At 40.6% G+C, this 19,242-nt stretch overlaps 3 protein-coding genes across 3 annotated transcripts in view; 1 reads left to right on the forward strand and 2 right to left on the reverse strand.

Moving 5' to 3' along the window:
* Positions 1–365: 365 nt before the first annotated feature.
* LOC122645008 lies at positions 366–2,718 on the reverse strand. Its single transcript, XM_043838363.1, has 2 exons — positions 2,556–2,718; positions 366–1,114 (listed from the first exon to the last, which is right to left on the reverse strand). Exons 1-2 carry the CDS (start codon positions 2,716–2,718, stop codon positions 366–368), a joined length of 912 nt encoding a protein of 303 aa, XP_043694298.1.
* Positions 2,719–6,041: 3,323 nt separating this feature from the next.
* LOC122645010 lies at positions 6,042–6,557 on the forward strand. The gene has a single exon (XM_043838364.1). The coding sequence runs from the start codon at positions 6,042–6,044 to the stop codon at positions 6,555–6,557; it is 516 nt and encodes a 171-aa protein (XP_043694299.1).
* A 3,338-nt stretch (positions 6,558–9,895) lies between these two features.
* Positions 9,896–19,242, reverse strand: part of LOC122644589 (protein AE7) — a 29,284-nt gene continuing 19,937 nt past the window's right edge. The window contains exons 5-6 of the mRNA XM_043837969.1: positions 10,578–10,623; positions 9,896–10,220 (exon numbers count right to left, since the gene is read on the reverse strand). Of these exons, the coding sequence (XP_043693904.1) occupies positions 10,120–10,220; positions 10,578–10,623 (147 nt within the window). The 3' untranslated portion in view covers positions 9,896–10,119. The remainder of the gene's footprint in view (positions 10,221–10,577; positions 10,624–19,242) is intronic.

A 19,242-nucleotide genomic window follows, 5' to 3' on the forward strand; every position in this document is an offset into this window, starting at 1 on the left:
AAATAGGGTGCCATATCTTTTTTTCATTTCATTATTGCAAATTATGTTCGAAGTTCATTTTTGTGTGGGAAGGGTGAGAAAAGGAAATTTCCATCAAATTATTATAAAAGAAACAAAAATAAATAAATAAATATATAAATACAAAGAGAAATCTCCACAACAAAATCAACGGCTTATTCCTATAGTCGAATCAAGCTGAAAGGAAAATCCGAAGAGAATACAAAAGGACCGAAGGCAGCCCAAAACAGCCAGTCTAAACAAGAAGACATTTTATATATCAAAGTTGCAAAATTCACTTCTTCATGAATGAAAAAGTAACAAAGAGAACATCATCATCAACTGGCCACAGCTTGGGGTTAGGAGGATTAAGGGATATCTAGAAGACCTTTCCCTACAGAATTTGCCCCCCATAAGGACACTGTCTCAACTGCCTTAGCAAGTATCTTAGGGACACGTACCTTACTTTCAAGCTCTTTAGCTTTTTTCAATTTATCTTCTTTCAACTCAAAAGCCTTCTTGCTAAAAATGCTTGAAATGGTGAGGTATCTTTGGATCTCTTCATCAAATTGTTTCAATTTAGCTCTCTCAGCTTCTCTCTTCATCTTCACCTCTAAAAGAATCTCAGCTGCAGCAATATTATAAGTAACTTCCTCTACACGTTGCCTTAACCAACCAACCTCCCATCCACTCTTCTCTGCATCCACCACTTCTTCTTGCCACTTCTTTACTGTCTTTCTGTCCAAGCTATTATAACCTATTTTGTTCATCTCAAGGACTACTTTGCAGATAAGAGAAAATATGGCTGAACGAAACTGTAGTGATTGAAGGGCACTATTGACTCCAATGTCTCCATAACTATCCCATATAGCTTTTGCTGTGTCCATTAGGGCAGGTGCAACTTTGTAGGGCATTGTAGCAGATGCAGATGGATGAGTAGATGTTGCTGCAAGTGAGGTATCTCCAGTATCACCTAAGATATCCCATTCGATAAAGGGATGTTCGATGTTTGATACTGAATGATGCAATGGCGAACGGCGTCTTTGTGGTTCATTTGGATTAGTTCCTTGTTCAAGGAGAGGTGATGAGGCTTGGGTGACCTGTTTTTCCTCCATTTCTGCAAGGAAGTATAATATTGAAATTAAGATCTTAATTCTATAATAATTGGGAAAATCTTGTGCTCACCAAGGTTGGTTACAACAAGATTGTAATCCCATTCACCGGAGAGGGGGGGAGAGGGTGGGAAAGGGTATCGGGAGGGTATTTTGGAACATACAAAACCCTTCTCTATTGGTGGAGGGAAACTTTGTCCTTGCTTTTTAAGACAATGATTAAGTTTCAACTTGTATTAAAAGCCCCCTTTTACCCTTGCTTTTAATAATTTTTTGGAATAAAATAAAGGCAAAAAAAAAAAAAAAAAAAAAACAGAGTAAGGTTACAACTTCTTGATTCACCTATATGATGATAACAAGATCCACCCATCATAATTTATTAGTGTTTTAAAACGTGAAAAATCATTTAGACTAATTAAGTGGATACCCATGCAGCCGGAGTGGAATACCCGGACCGTTTAGGGTTATAATTTTGTGGGAGAGGTTTTCCCTTGTTACCAGTGTGAGAAGGAATTTACACGCCATACCCAATTAATGTTCTAGAAAAAGCATGGTACATGTGGAGTCCACTTTTTCAAAAGAGATAAAAATAAGGGAAAGAAATCGACAATAGCCCTCTAGAGCCGTTACATGCACTATGGCCAATAGGAGCATGCACAAGAAAAGCCTTGGGCAGGATTTCTGCCTTTTCCATGGGGGCAGCGTGGTAATTTCATGCCCTTCTGGGTCTAGGTGCAAGATCCGCGCGGACCACGTTACTAGGTAGCATTCTTTTCCCCTAAAATAAATAAAAATAAACCTACATGTGTGGAACCCTCACTTTTTATGAGAGTGTTAAAAATGTAAGTAAAGTTCTACTTTGCTGTTTTGGTTAAATGAGGTTTGATTCGACTATTTCCAACTGATCTCTAGCTAGTCGGAAATCATATCTGGATAATAAAAATAAGGGAAAGAAGGCTGTTTGGTTGCACCTCCCTACGCCCAGACACATGGGTGGCGAAATGACCACCCAATCCCCCATATTTGATGCTTGGGCATGTGCTCCCATTGGTTCCCGCATTGGCATAGGAGCCACACGATCAAGTAGCATTCTCTAAAGGAAATAAATGAGGACGGAGAATCAATCAGGTGGTGATAGATCAAAAACCAATCCCAAATGGGTAATTAAGTTGATCTGATCACCAAATTCTCGATCTCAGGCACTCATTTCTGATACTTAATTTATAGGAGAAATGCTCTGTGTGGGACACAAGGGCCATACCCAGACACATGGGGTTGCAAAAATGACTGGCACGCCTCCATTAATGGCAGAAATTCCATCCCCAATGTGCCAGTGTGTGGGCTCTCATTGGCTATTGTGTATGGCATGGCCCCTACGTCCCACGTACAGAACACTCTTCCTAATTTATATTAGCACCAATTCAAAAAGATTAGAAGAACACTCACCATTTTCCTTATGCTCAAATTGATATTGTAGTACTGTTTCATCGTTATTGATTGAATTCCCTTGGGGAACATTTGGTGGATCTCTGTCTGCTATCGGCCCATTAGCTTTACTTGAATATTCTTCAAGGGGCGGTAGCGGCTCAGCTGGCGGTGGCTCTTCCATCGATCTTGATCTTCACAGTGGTGGGATGGATATGGAGCTCCTAGGAATGCATATTTTCCTGTGTTGTCTCAGAACTTGAACAAACAATTGCTAAAGCCAGTGATGGAGTTTGGAACTTAACCTTTCCAACTGAAGCTATATACCAAATTCCATCTAGGTAGCAGTAGTTGATTCAATTCATCTACTCAAGCCATGAAGGGGGAAAAAAGGCATTAAAAGGACAATTTTCAGGTCAACTTTCAATACATGCTCTATGTTGGTCACCCCAGTCCCAAGCATGCTGGTGCATATCTTCATGGAAAATGGCTTCTGCTTGCTATAGAGTTAGACATTTGACCCACTGTCATTAATTTAATAGATCACTCTATTCTTGTTTTATTTACAATTAATATTTGTTACTAGAAACAATGGACAAGGAAGTTGTTAATGTTTGACTTTACATTGCATGAATGGAGTTGTCAGTTCTTATCATAGAAATCAATATAGATAATTATCATCTCAATCTTTACCATAAAGAAATTGAAATAAAGAATATTCCTTAATTTCATTAGATTAGAATTAAGCTAAAATTAATTAAGATTTGTTCCTTAAAGGGAGAAAGAACGCCACCCGGTCGCACCAGACATGCTGCCCTACACCTTGACACAGGGGTGCACGAAATGACCACCACACCCTAGTCATTTCCGGGGTTCTAAGGAGTGCGGCGGTCATTTCGTGCTCCCCTATGCCAAGGAGCAGGGGCAGCATGCGTTCCGTAACCTGTTGGTGTTCTCTTTCCTATTTTTCCCCGGCTTCTCTCTCTCTCTCTCTTATATAGGGAAGAAGAATGCTACCCGATCATGTGGCCCCTGCATCAACATGGGGGCCAATGAAGGGTGTGCAGGGGCATTGACTAGGGGGATTTTTTTATTTTGAAAAAAAGATGGGGTAGTCATTTTAGAGGGATTGTGTCTAGGCGCACGCTGCAAGCGACCAAGCAACATTCTTTTTCCTATATATAATAAAGCTACTAGGGAAGTCGTGTAGTAAAAAATATAATAAAAAAATTATCTAATCGTCTCTTGTGCACATTATATAATTGTTTAAAATTGTTTTACAATAACATTTTGTAAAGGGAACAACTTCTTGTCACTAAAGTGGTGAATTAACAAGTCGTAACCTTCTTTTAATTGCCCCTTGTTCTATTCACAAATGTTACTTAATGCACGGGTAGGGAAGAGTTTTCAAAAGTTGAAAATCATTCAGCATTAATGAACTTTTTTATATGAAATGACAAGTTTAATCCTCATTGGAGAAAAAAAATGTATACCAAGTACATACCGAACGTCGTGCTGCATGCAACTCCCAGGTCTCCATCTCAGCATAGATGTCCATCTAATGGTTGGACATCGAGCCCGATTCAAATTTGAATTTTGAGCGATATTTTTAAGGAGCTTGATGGCCAACCATTGGATGGACATCTATACTGAGGTGGCGACCTGGGAGTTGCATGCAGCACGATGGCGGCACAACTCCAAGCCACAGAGGATCTAAATCCCCTTTTACACCATTGTTGTAACTCATTTATTGAAGTAGGATTCGGCCAAAGGAGATTGAAAAGACCAAGAAATTAAAGCTTGCCAAATATTCGTTGAGGAGTTACAACTCAAGAATATGAGTGAAGCTCTCCTCCTCTTTTAAACACGGAGAGCATTACGAGGCTACCAAATGCCATATGACTAAATGAGTGAAGCTTGCCAAACCCATGGTGGCTTTGTCTCCTCCTTTCGAAGTACTTCTCAAGCAGATTTAACTGTGAATGCTCCTGATTGAGAAAGCTACCAAATGCCATATTTACCATAATTAGGGAATATGTAATACAAAAAAAATAAAAAAATAAAATTTTTGCATATTTGCTATATTTTCTGAATGTGAATATGAAATGTGATATTAATCACTTTTTAACATGTCCATGTATGTGAAAATCATCTTATGATTTTTTATGTATTTGTTTGATATATTTCATTACTTTCCATAATTAGGGAGTATGTGTTTTAATGCACATATTATAATGTGTTTAGGTTAAGGAGTTACATTACTTTGTATATGTGATGTAGATCATTAAGAATTACCCAAAAACAAAAAAAAAATGTACATCATTAAGACATATCATAGTGTATATTCTATAAGAGTTTGTGCAGAAAGTACATTTTTACCCTTCAAGGTTATTTTGGTCATTTCACTAAGTGTAAGGCAAAACTGTTTTTTCAGCATCAAAACTTTGCATATATTCACTATATGTATTAGGATGTTTAACATCATTTTCAAAGTTTTTTTTTGGGATTTCAAAGTGCATGTTTTGACACATTTACCATTTTACCCTTTTGGGGTAATTTGGTCATTTTCCACAATGTCAGGCCCTAGAGTCAAACTCTATTTTGTATGTGGATTTCAATACATTTCCAAATTGAATCCTAAGTATTTGGTTACATGTACACCCATTTTGGAAAATTTCAATGCATTATCATTCATTTTTCATAAATTAGGGCACAATTCTTGGGAGGGATTTTGTCACTCTATTTTCCTGTTTTAAGTTTTAACATTTATAAATATGTTTCAAACATAAAAATTGCAAAGAGGATGGTTCTGAATGGAGGATCTTGGAGGTAGCAGCAGGGTGATTCAATTTGTGAAGTAATAATTTAATTAAATGAAGAACAAGTAGAGGGGTAATTTGGGTCCGGTTCCTCTCTAGGGCGATCAGCGTCCAGGGAGTACTTAGGGGGCATCCAAGGGTTGGGCTGTGCCACACACATCTCGGTGCACGCCTAGGGATGTGTACAGCATAGTCCAATGGCTGGATACCTCCTGGGCATGCTGGGGTCCCTAGAGAGGAGCTAAATCCGGGTAATTTAGCTAATTAATAACAAATAACCACACACATTAAAACATGATAAAGATAGATTAAGTTACATAAAAGAATAATATTACAGTTATATATTTCCTCTTGAACCAACTAACAAAGCTTATAAGGGAAACTGATTTTAAAGTATTAGAAAAAAAAAAAAAAAACAGAAGAAAAAATTAAATTTTCTTAAAGAATAGTAGATTATGTAAAGTCTTTATGAAAAACAATTGAATATTTATGGTACTTAAGAAATTAATCTGATATTAAATAAATAAAAACTTACAAATACTTATTAATAAGTTAACTTCTAACAGTAAATTTGAGTAGTATAAATTTGTTATCAAGGTAAAGGTAATTCATCCTAAGCAATACCCATTCCATTAGGAAAAAAAATTAAAAGAAAAAGGTAAATCTTCGCGTAAATTAAGCAATTAAGATGGCGAATTTCATGAATAGTCTTTCTGTGTTGATACTAATGTTCGTATTAATCTTCGAGTGCATGTTAATTGTACCTGGAGTAGTTTCAACACCAGCTCCAACACAAGAAATAATAGACATTACTAATCTTCCACCTCAAAGTGTTGAAGTAGCTTATCTTGAATCACCAGATTCAGAAATAGCTCCTGATGAGGCTCAACCAGGGTATTTTGAATACCTAGATAATTGCACAAAACAGATACCTGAAGAATGTGGTACAAATATAATTGGTGGGTTGTTTGGAGATGTTGTTGTTAGTAAATATTGTTGCATAAATCTTGTAGAAATGGGTCAAGATTGCCATTTTGCATTGGTGAAAGAATTTGGTAAGTTGAAGGTTGACAAGAAAGAACCATATTATAAGAAAATAGAGTATTTTAAGTATTTTCTTCCAAAGACTGGACCAGGAGTGTGGAACCATTGTGTTAAAATTGTCAAAGGGATTGATGTAGCACCTTCTCCATCTCTTTTCTAATTCTCCTCTCAGATGTTATTTACTTTACAGATGATGAGTTTCTAGATCAATAATAATAAAAAGGGAGATATTATATGGAACCAATTGCTTGTACTTGATCTTCCACTATTAAAGAAAAAAAATGTTTCTTGTTTTTAACTTAACAGTTAAAGTAATAAAAATACAATTTTAAAATTTTATTCAATTATTAATTTCGTGGGTAATACAAAATTAATTCACCTATATCTCTCCATACCCCTCTCCATCAATGTGCTCTGGTAGCTTCTTGTAGAAAAAATGAAGAAGTTTATATGAGACGACTTATCTATTGTACTAACATGGTAAAATAGTGTATCGAAGTGTAGTTGACGTTTCAAGATGTTGATGTAGGCTGAGACGTGCCATTTGACACTCTCCTAATTAAAGTCAATATTTGGTGCATCTAGGCTTGAATGCAAAACTGATTCCAAATAGCATAGTTTTTGCTTTTTGGCAGTAAACATGCACTCATCTGATTCGCTCTTTCGAGTATGTCGGAATTGTGCTAAAGCGACACAAGATGCAAATGAAAAGTTCAATCGGCAAAACATTGTTCTGGTTTTAATGGGGCAACACAACAATATGTAATTAGTGAGAGAGAGAGAGAGAGAGAGAGAGAGAGAGAGACGAAAGTGAATAAAAAATCAATTCGTTTTGAGGATTGTCTTCATCTAATTTATAGAGGTAGATGCATCTCTTCAAGATACCCCATGGAATGAGTATGTCCTTTGATTCAAACAGATTGAATTAAAATATTCCAATCCAAGTGCTAGGATGTCAGTTTCCCTTGAGCTACTCCATGGTATGGGTGTGACTTTTGGTTCCAATAGATTGGATTAAAAGATCCCAATCTGAGCGTTATGATTGCACCTTTACAAATGGATGTCTCTATAAATAGACATGTACATTACATAAATGCACCTAGACATATACAAATATATGTATCTATGTACGTATAGGCTTGTTTTTCACCAGTGATAATTCCTTGCCACATGGGCCCGAGTCCAAGCCCACTATGGTCCAAAAGATTACTATATAAACAAGTCCAATAAACTGGCCCAATAGTGAACCAAAAAACAGTTTAGGCTGGGCCATCACACCTCCGCTCGTCTCAGCTCAACAAGCGCGAGTGTGTGAAAAAAGCCATGGAACCCACCCTGGCACATGGGAGGAAGGATACTACTTCCCTTCATGACCTATTTATTGTAGTTTATAATTCACATAACTATGTATATACTCCCAAAAGCAAAACACATGAAGCGTGTGGGAGGAAAATCAAATTTTCAAAAGAAAAAGAGTAGATATTTTGAAACTCATTTATTAACAACTTTAATACAACACTTCTTCAAAGACTAAAGATCTCAGCCTCTGAAAAGGCCTATGATCATTTTGGATATCTGTAAGGTAATGGCCATTGCATTTTCTCCAAGCTGTTTTCAGCTTATTGTGCTCGTTGCAACAACTTTAATACAACATTTTAATTTCCTGAGCTCTGATAACAAAGATACAAACCTCATGCAAAAACTTGTTCTCAAAAATCCTCATAAGAGTACCAGGAACGAAGACCATATCAACTCACAATAAATCCCATTTGTAACCGATGTGGGATCAGCCCCTCATATGCCTGATATGGGATCGTAAAACTTTTGTTGCTCCCACATTGACGTTCTCTCATGGATTCGGACCCACAAAACCGCCTTTAACATTGTTTATTCTCCAACAATGTCATGTGGGATCCCTAGCAGTGCTTTCACAACTAAATAACAGGGATGGATGTGAAACGATTAGCTAGTGCTTAAGAGGGATTCTAGTCCTGCATTCTTCACCTACTCGTAGAGGGGGAGGCAGTGGTGGAGAGGAGAGGGGAGAGAGGTTGGGGAGGAAGTGGCCGGATAGGGGTGAGTGACTCGACGACTAGAGAAGGATATGGAGGGGGATCCGGCTCCTCTGCCATGAGCCCATTAGGGGAGTACCCAATGAGGCATCCAACGGCTGGACCTGCAAAATTGATACGATATGGTATTGATGACCGGTACTATACCCGATATGGTATCGGTCTGAATCGACTATATCGGACAAAAGTACCCCTGAATTTCCTTAAAAATTAATTTTCTGACCATTTTATCCTTTGCCCGAACCGTGCTATCGATACAGTATCAACATGGTATCGCTATCGATGACTAGCAAAATCGATACATATCGTCCTATACAGGTGATAAAATACGTATACTTAGAACCATGGGTTGTATATTTGGTGTTAGAAATTTTTACTTAAAAGGTCTGCACCTGCACAAGAACCAAGAAGAGAGGAAATCATGACCTCTTAGTTGTGAGCAAGGTATGTAATCTCGGTATCGGATAGGCTTGGCTGGATTGGATTGGGATCACCCAAACCGGACAACCACACTTCTGCCCCTGTTTTTTTTTTTTTTTTTTAAGATCCAATTTTTTGACCTTTTTACCCTTATCCATACAGTGGATCGGATCGATACCAGCCGTTACCGATCCAGCCAAAATCGAATCCGAGATTACGAACCTTGATTGTGAGGCATGGTCTTTGCCAATTGAGCTACCCCTTGGATATTTAGGTTCTTTTGATTTCTGATAGATCTAATTTGAGAAAATCTAAATTTGAGTAGGGTAAACCAAGAGAGGTCTTTAGGTTTTGATTGAAAGAGAGATTTTCACGATGATAGGATGAAATGATCGAGTTGAAACCAATGTCTTTGAGGAAACAAATTTGAAGCCGAACCTTATAGGTAGGGGTGTCAAACAATCGGTTCGGTCTGGTTTCAATTGATTTGAATCAGTTTTATGTATTTATTGGTTTAAACGGAGTCGAACAATTAAGGTGAGTGTCGGGTTCAGATTTTTATCAGGTTTCCTTAACGGGATCTTAACAGAGAGTTACCAGTTTGATTTTGATTTTCAATGTATACTATTTTGGTTGGTCCGGTTGGTTTCGATAACGACCAATAAGGGAATTGATTAGACTCAATTTTCAGACGATTCCAATCGGTCCAACTGGTTCGGATTAATTTTTCACACCCCTAATTTTAGGTAAAAATATGGGGGGGGGGGGGCCTGAATCTAATCCTCCGGTCGAGAGGTCGAAATGGTTTGATGTTCACACCTCAAGTTAATGTCTCCCAAGGATTTCAGATTTCTATTACAAGAAAATTGTATTACCTTTTGTACTATTTCAGATTCCCAGTTTACTAATTTTGATTTACAATTTTTATGACATAGTATACTTTATATTTACAAACTATATGAATAAATGGAAAAATAATGACTTAGACCAACATATCAATTGAAATAATTTGTTCCACCAAAAAAAAAAAAAAAAAACAAATTACTTGTCAGAGTGGAAGCAATATAATAGTAAAACAGAAGAAAGAATTAGCTAATAAAGAACAGGAGTTCTTATTGTGGGCTCTTGGAGATGGATTTTCTGGCTGCAGAAATGAATTTGCTGATACAATGTTGTTGCTTTTGTCTTACACTTCTTGAAACAGGAAAGGGATTCTTGGATGCTGTTTGGTCAAGCATAAGTAGGAGCCAAACATTCATCAACCATATTTAAGAGGTTAGGGTTTTCTAGGGCTGCTGCCACCCGTTCTTTATCGTTCAACTGCTTATTTACTGCAAGTTGAGAACAACATCAGCAACATATTACAAAAATGAAATGTGTGATCACAATATAAAGAAGAGGAAAACAAGGATAGTAGTGACTTTCATAAGCAAAATATGTATCAAGAACAATCATGACATTAGATCATAAAGAGCTAGGAGTTGCCATACTTTTCTGCAACTTTCTCATCACATATAAGCTCTCCATAAGTGTAGATTTTAGAAGATAACTAAGGGTGAATCAGACCCTGTCTAATCATGAATATTAAAAACTAAGTTTCGAAGTGAATAAATAACACATATACTGGAAGACAAATTTACTTTTTCATATACTGCTACTTAAGAGAAGTGCACATCAACCATAAATACCTGCAGCTTCAGTCGCATGTGTTCCCGGTGCTACCCTGATATCCACCTAATTAAGCAAAAGGAAAGATCAGCCAAAAGAGAACTGAGGAGATTAACATTAGAGTTAACCAAAAAACAGAAACATTAGAGAATTCCAAATTGAAGCAGCATATGTCAGGTTTTACATCTTGGAACAACAGCTGCCAGCTAGAAGACAACAAAGCTAAACACCACAGCCCTTGGAAAAAGAATTAGGCACCACCATGAAATTAAATAAATACCAATACATTTTCCAGCAAGTCCCTGTAAAATACATTCATACGCCCCCTTGGGGGAGGGGATTCAACAAAAACACATTTCTTTCACAGTGCGGTAAAAATATTGCAGTCAACATTGTCTTGAAGTTGGTATTAGCAAAGAAGACATGAATTACCTTTCCAGTACGGTCATTTGAGCTGGAAACTTTTGAAGGTTTTCCTGTGATTATTTCAACATTGTTTTTATGCAAATCAATCCATTTTAACAACAATTTTTCAAGTGGTTTGAAAAGAAGAACTTAGCATAAAAAAGAAACCAATTCATTTTCAACATTTGGTCATTACCATTCTAGGTTGTTTAGAAGACTCAAAAGCCAAAGAACAAAACGAGATTCAAGGTGCATTTTTCTAGTTGAAAAAGTAATCCAAGGATTTTGTTGAAGCTGCAAGTATCAACAGTGATGAGTTTTGATCAGGAAGTGTGTTTGTTCAGAAGATGATTATACAAAGACCCGACAATGACATTCTTCCAACTGAAGTGAATAAAATTTTCCTTACCAAGTCGATAAGGCGTTAGATCAAGTTTTGGGTTCATCAAGATAGTCGGAAAACCCTTCTGTCGAGCTTTCCATTCTTGGCTCTCCTGACGCTGACGCTGCTGCAGCTTCGTTGCCGCTGAACTCCATGGAAACCAGCCCTTTGGCGTTTTGTGCTGGTACCTCGTCTGCTCCCCAGGCTTCATCTGCGACTGATGCTTGCGTGACTGTAGCTCTGAATGTGGATTTGGTTTCAAATCCCTTTTGTCCTCTTTCCGTGGACCCTACCACCTCCTCTTCTCATGTGGTCCCCTCGAGTTCCCTTGTCTCGCCTGGCCTGGCCTCTTTTGACCCAGGGCTGGACCTCCCTTCACTTAAACACACTTTTCCTATTTTGGGTTTTCGGGTCTCAAACCCACCCACATCTCTTAACCCGGCTGGCGACCATCCTCCTTCACCCGAAAATTCTTCTATTCTCTCTTCTTTCCCTCGCAAATCCTCCTCCAACCTGTCCAACTTGGCTACACCCTTTGGTTGTTCTTACCATAGGTGCTATCGCAGTGAAACACGCTCCAAGTCTGTTATGTCTAGGCTCTCCGAGCCTTTGTTGCCTCTTCCCTCTCCTTTCCAATGATCCAAGGGTTCATTTGGAACACCAGGGGCTTGAATTCCCCCTCCAAGCAAGCTGTTGTGCGCTCTCGGCTTCGCTCATCTCGAGCCAATTTTTGCTGCCTCTTAGAAACCCACATTAAAGATCCTAACTCTGGAAAAATCTTAAATTCTCTTGTCCCCGGCTGGTCTCTTCTCTCCAATTACCTCCACCATCCCAATGGCCGAATTTGGCTTCTTTGGGACCCCAGCAAAATCTCCATTTCTCTCTGTTCCTCTTCTTTCCAATACCTTCACCTTTCCTTCTCTGACTGCCTGGGCCACTTCTCTTTCTTTTTCATTGTGGTTTATGCCCACAATTGTCAGTCTCAAAGAATTCCCCTATGGTCTGATCTTATATCCATTGCTAGCCATATTGGGCTTCACCCTTGGGGTTTGGAAGTGACTTCAATGTCATCAGATACAGGTATGAAAAACAAGGAGGAGACCACTTGGATTTGGAAGCAATAAATTCTTTCAATGAATGTATTGAAGATATTGGAGTGAATGACCCGAGGTGGTCTGGATTCCCCCTTACTTGGAACAACAAAAGGGCTAGAATTCATCAAATCTCCTGCAAGCTGAATAGAGTGTTGGTCAATGAGGATTGGCTCTCAGCTTTTCCCTCTTCCCATGCTTCCTTTGACAATCCTGACATATCCAACCATTCTCCCATCTCTCTGGCTATTCAGCCTTTCACCTCTTTTGGCCCTAAACCCTTCAAATTTTTTGACATGTGGTCCTCTCACCCCCTCCTCCTTACCCACTGTTCAAGAAGCTTGGAACAAACCTGTTTTTGCTTTCACTCCCCCCCTTATAGCCCTATCCAAAAAGCTTAGAAATGTTAAGGCTGCCCTAAAAGATTGGAACATCAACACTTTTGGCAACATTCCCCAGCAGGTTCTGGATTGCAAGGCAAAGCCTGCCTCTATTCGGCTTCGGTTGCAGACTGACAACTTCAATAGCGCTTTAGCTGTAGAGGAAAAAGAGATTTCTGTTGAGCTCTCTTCCTTGCTTTCCCGTGAAGAAAGTTTCCTCAAGCAGAAATCTAGAATCAAGTGGTTAGACCTGGGAGACTCCAATATTGCTTACTTCCATCGTTCTTTGAAAGCCAGAGTCAATTACAACTCAATTGTTAAGCTCACAACCCAAGATGGTTCTTCTGCTTCAACAGTTAAAGACATAAAAGACTTGGCAGTTCAGCACTTTAAGGGTCTCTTCAGCTACCCTCAGATGGCCTCCTCTCCTATCCCGAATGACTTGCTCAACAAGTTCGTTCCCTTGGCTTCCCTTGAATCTTTGAGCTCCATTCCCAAAGAAGATGAGATAGTGGCAGTCATCCATTCTCTCAAGGTGTCGGGTGCTTTGGGTCCGGATGGATTTAGTATGGGATTTTCCTTAGCTACTTGGGACATCATCAAGCAAGACCTTATTGCAGCCATTGAAAGTTTTTTCTTTAATCCTAACCAGGTCAAGGGCATCAATCACACATTTCTTTGCCTCATCCCCAAAAAGGCGGGGGCAGTTGCTATGAATGACTTCAGACCCATTGCTCTTTGTTATCTGCTATACAAGTTCATCGCCAAGATTCTTGCTCGAAGGCTCATAAGTATAGTGGATCTTCTTGTCAGTGACAACCAATCAGCCTTCATCCCAGGAAGAAACATCTCGGACAACATTTTGCTATGCCATGACATTGTCAGAGGGTTTGATAGGAAAAATCACTCTCCCTCTATTCTCTTGAAGATTGACATCCATAAGGCTTTTGATTCTCTAGGGTGGGATTTCATTACTCAAGTGATGACCTTGATGGGATTTCCGGCGAATTTTGTCAACTGGATTCAGGCCTGCATCTCCTCCCCAAGATTCTCAGTGTTAGTCAATGGCAGTCCGGCGGGGTACTTTGATGCTTCTGTGGGGATTCGTCAAGGCTGCCCCCTCTCTCCCTACTTGTTCACTTTGGCTTTAGAAGTCCTCTCCAAGAAAATCCAAATTAGTACAGATCAGCAGCTCATTTCTCCTTTGCCAAAGTGTAAAGCTCTCAAGCTAACTCATTTGGCGTTTGCAGACGACCTGATGATTTTCTCTAAGGCTTCCATTGCTTCTCTTGAATCTGCTTTGCTCTGTCTTCAGCATTTCCATGAGTTATTAGGCCTACGCATCAACCCTTCAAAGTCTTTGCTGTTCTTTGCTGGGGTTTCGGATTTGGACAAAGTGGCTTTCATTGAGAGATCTGGTATCCAAGAGGGACACCTTCCTGTCAAGTACTTGGGGCTCCCTTTAATTCCAGCCCGGCTATCCGCTCATCACTGTTCCCCGATGCTTGATATCATTTGCAAAAGGCTTCAGTTGTAGAAAGGCAGACTACTCTCTTATGCAGGCAGGTTGGTGCTTATTAGATCAGTTTTGAAATCATGTTATATCTACTGGTCTGGCTGCTATGGTCTCCCTCAAGTTACTATCAGTCCTTGGAAACTCTTTTGGCTTCCTTTCTCTAGAAGGGTAATGATTCTTTAAGGTTCCTCCACCCTATCAGTTGGGCTGTTGTGTGTCTTCCTAAGAAGGAAGGTGGCTTGGGTATTAGAAGAATCAAAGAAGTGAATTGTTGGAATCATCAAGCTCATTTGGAAGATTGCCTCCTAAGCAGAAAAGCATCTAGGTTGTTTGGATTTACTCGGGCCTTCTTCATCAAAACTCCATACTGGACGGCTTGACTTCTGCGATTCTTCTTGGAGTGCAGGCGCAAGATCTTAGACTCCCGCCATCTAGTCCTTCACAACATTCACTCTCAAATTGGTGATGGGCTCTCGTCCTACCTTTGGCTCGATCGCTAGCACCAAAGGGGATCCTCATCCGGCTCGATAACTCACACGAATCATTTACGCCACGGTCTACACGAGGCTCTCCTTGGTAGGCGACATCCTTGATCGAGAATGGTTGGTCCCCTCCACCTACCTCCTCTCCGAAGCTTAATCTCATCTGGGCAGAGCTTCCCTCCATTTCCAGAAGGCTTTTGGGTAGAGGTGACTATATTACTTGGTTGGCAAGCAATTCCAATTCATTCTCCTCCAAATCGGCTTGAGATCTTATTCGTCGAGAATTGATTGGTTCCTTGGAGAAAGCTTCTTTGGTTCAAGCATCATATCCTCAAAACCTTTGCTTCTTTGCTTGGAGGATCTTCTCCAACTACCTTCCAACCCAGGCCTTCCTCCGTCAATTTGCTGCCACATTCGAGTTTCGCCCCTCTTGCTGTCTCTGCTTTGGAACAATGTGGAAGATTCTAATAATCTCTTCTTTGATTGCCCTACTACGAAGCAATTTGGAATGGTATCTTGTCTAAATGCTGGCCTACCCCTAGAAGAATCCTTCCCTTCTCCCATGAATGGATTTGGATCGACATGACTTTTGGGTTCCTCTATCTTCGACATGGTCGGAAAGCTTACTTTTGTGCTACTCTTAACCACATTTGGATGGAGCGTAATATCGGAAAATGGACCACCAACTCTAGGTCTTATCAACAGATTTGGGATTCCATTTCTTTTAAAATTAAGGCAAAATTATCGTCTGCTCATCCTACGTCTTGTCTTGACACCTAAGGAGCAGGCTCATTGTTGTCTCCAGGGTCTTTCTTGTCTCTCGTGTTGGTCCCACCCTCATTTGTGAGGGTTTGGTTCTTGATTCTTTGTTTTGTTGCTCCCCTTTGGAGCCTGTAATTTTCCTCTTTGGTAATGAATTTCTTATTCACCCAAAAAAAAAAAGATAGTATTTGGTGGGGTAACCAAAAACAAGAGGGGGCAATGGGAATACTAAGAGACCCAGGTTGGTACTTGGTAAAGATTGATCTTGCGTTATTTCTTTTCCATAAGCTAGAATCATGGATAGTCATGAATGGGGTCATTTTAAGAAGTGATGCTGATTCCAAGTGGTCAATGCAATTAGTGGACTTGATAAACCTTCTTGGTTGGTTGATCTTTGTTGGAGTTTATAGTTGTGTTGAAGTCTATAGTGGAAAGTTATTGTCTATAGTCTATGAACTGTTGTCTTTATGTGTAGTCACGGAGAAATACACTAGTGTTTTACTACCGGTCCCAAACCAGGATAGAGGAGGGTTGGTGCGTCAAATCAGCAGCGGCACCAAAAAAACTTTAGACAAACGCTGTTTGCATGGATCCTAGAACCTCATATTTTAGACCTTATGTAAGGGCATCCCTCGAAACCGATGCGCTACATTTTGACCCCAGGTAGTGAATAGTAAGCAAAGATTAGCTAAGGGGTCCCTCGTAAGCGGCGCTTACCGCTCGATGCGGGATGCGGTGACAAGTAGGCAAGGGTTCTCACACCATGGATGAACTTTCCTTAGCCTCATCCAGGGGATAAAGTAATAGATATGGAGTAGGTATAGTTGTGGATAAAGATTTAAAAAATGATGTGGTGATAAGATTATACCCATTAAACTTGCGTTGGAGACAGAGGTTGTGAGAGATCGTGAGGCAATTAAGGAGTACATGAAGGATGGTTTTGGAGAGTGGGACTTTCCTTGAAAAAAAAGATGGCGCTACCTCTCTTCTTGATTTTAGACCTATCTCCCTCTGCAACCTCCTCTACAAATTCATTGCAAAAATTCTGGCTAACGGGATCCGACTTGTCATTCCCTCCCTGGTCAGCCCCAATCAATCTACCTTCATTGCGGGCAAGAGCATAGCGGATAACATCATCCTTTGCTCTGAAATTGTCCGTGTCTTTGACTGAAAAGCCCATTCCCCCGCTGCTCTTATGAAGATTGACCTCCACAAGGCTTTTGATTCCCTACGATGGGACTTCATCTGCAATGTGCTCTCTCAGATGGGCTTTCCCCCTCCTTTCATTCGTTGGATTTTTGCCTGCATTTCCACTCCCTCCTTTTCGGTTATTGTCAACGGCTCTCCTGCCGGTTTCTTCCACTCCAAAGTCGGAATCCGCCAGGGCTGTCTGCTCTCCCCCTTCCTCTTCTCCCTAGCTTTGGAAGTCCTTTCTAGAAGCATCCAAGCCAAAATTGGCCTTCACCTTATCTCCCCCCTCCCCAAGTGTAAACAACTCAACCTCACCCACCTCGCCTTTGCGGACGATCTTATGATCTTTTCCAAAGCCTCCCCCTCTTCCATCTCCGCCATCATGTCCTTCCTCCACCTCTTCGAGAGTCTCTCTGGACTCCGTATTAATCTCCTCAAATCCAAACTCTTCCTCTCTGGAGTCTCGGACCTTGAGAAAGACCCCCTTCTCCGTCTCACTGGCTTCTCTCTAGGCTCCCTCCCAGTGAAATACATGGGCCTCCCTCTCATCCCTGCCAAGCTCTCCCCCTACCACTGCTGCCCCATGCTTGACATGATTCGCAAGCGCCTCCAACTCTGGAAGGGCAGACTTCTCTCCTACGCAAACAGGCTTGAATGCATTAGATCCGTGCTCCAATCCTCTTACATTTATTGGTGCGGCATCTTTGTTATTCCTAAAACCACCACCAAAGCCATGGAGTCCCTTTTTGCTGCTTTCCTCTGGAAAGGGAAGGAGTCCTCCAGATTTCTTCACCCGATCAGTTGGAAATCGATCTGCCTTCCCAAAGCCGAGGGGGGTCTTAGCATTCGCCGCATCCAAGACTCTAACACTGCAGGAATCCTGAAGCTTATTTGGAAAATCTCCACTAAGCATGACTCCATTTGGGTTCAGTGGGTCTACTCTCACCTCCTCAAACATGACTCCATCTGGACTGCCTCCATCCTTAAGGATTCCTCCTGATCTGGCGCAAAATTCTCCATCTTCGGCCTCTGGCTCTCTCAGCCATCTCCTGCACCATCAGGGATGGTTCTTCCACCTCCCTCTGGCTCGTCCCCTGGCACCCCTGAGGAGTCCTCTACAACCACTTTGGTCCTAGAGTAATCTACTCCTCCAGAATCCCAAAATCTGCACCTCTTTCTTCCATCATCTCTCATGGCAATTGGTCCCTCCACTCCCCCCCTTCCCCCCCCCTCTCCCTAATCTGGGCCTCTCTCCCCCCCCCCCTTCCCCCCCTGGGCTTGTGGACAAGGTTTGCTGGCTACCCTCCAACAATGGCATCTTTAGCTTTAAATCTGCCTGGAATCTAGTTAGGCACCATGCCCCTTCAGTCCGTTGGCACAACCTAGTCTGGTTTAAAGGCCACATCCCACGTCACAGCTTCCTTGCTTGGAGAACCCTCAACCTTTGCCTTCCAACCCAAGCCTTCCTCTCCCACAGAAGAATTCCTGCCCCCCCCCTTCTTGCATTTTCTGTGGAAACGGCATTGAGGACGTTAACCACCTCTTTTTCGCCTACCCTTTCACCTCCACCATTTGGAAAAAAGCCATGTCGTTCATTTGGCCTCGCCGCAGGAGAATCCTTCCTTTCGACCGAGAGTGGCTTTGGATGGTCATGACTTTCACCAGCGGCACTATAGTACTAAATCTCACAAAATCTCGGTCGAGATTTCGAATATTTCAAAAATCTCGACTAGGGTGAAACAAAATGGTACCTCGAATCAAAAAAATACCAAATCTCGGTCGAGATTTCGATTATCTCGTGATATCTCGAGATATTGGTACATATCTCGCGAGATATCGAGATTTTCTTTTCAAAACACCTAGTACAAAAGGCAGAAACTCATTAGTCTCGATCGAAATTTCGACCGAGAGTAACAAGGCTGCTCTTTTGTGGTTTGTTTCTTCTGTTTTCTTCATTCTTCAAACTCTTTTTGCTGATTTGTGTACCAACCTTCAAATCTACGCCGGAACCACTTGGAGAACACAAGATTCAAACTTCTTAAGTTGTTAACTTGTTAGTGACTTAATGCACTAAATATTATGACTTAAGTTATGACTTATGAGTCATTCACTTTATGTTTCCAACTTTCAAGTCAATTTACTTGTTTAAATTGCTTATTAATCATTAATTTATTATGTCCTCTAGAACTTAAAGTCTTAAACAATGTGTATGTGTAATAAACTAAGTTATACATTAGGGTTCGACCATACATTGCCAACAATGGTCCAAAACACCACTTTGGGTGACTATTTTTGCAATTTGAACATTTAAATGTGTTTATATAGCCTAAAATAGGGTTTCCATGAAGTTTAAGGCCTTAACTTGGCCTAAAACCCACCAAAATGACCTACCGAAACATACCAGAAAAATGCAATATTTCGGTCAGCCCGAAACACCGAAACGAAATGAGTTTTCGAACTATGAGCGGCACTACCT

The sequence above is a fragment of the Telopea speciosissima genome, chromosome 11 (genome assembly GCF_018873765.1).
Source record: "Telopea speciosissima isolate NSW1024214 ecotype Mountain lineage chromosome 11, Tspe_v1, whole genome shotgun sequence".
In the NCBI taxonomy this organism is placed as follows: Eukaryota; Viridiplantae; Streptophyta; class Magnoliopsida; order Proteales; family Proteaceae; genus Telopea; species Telopea speciosissima.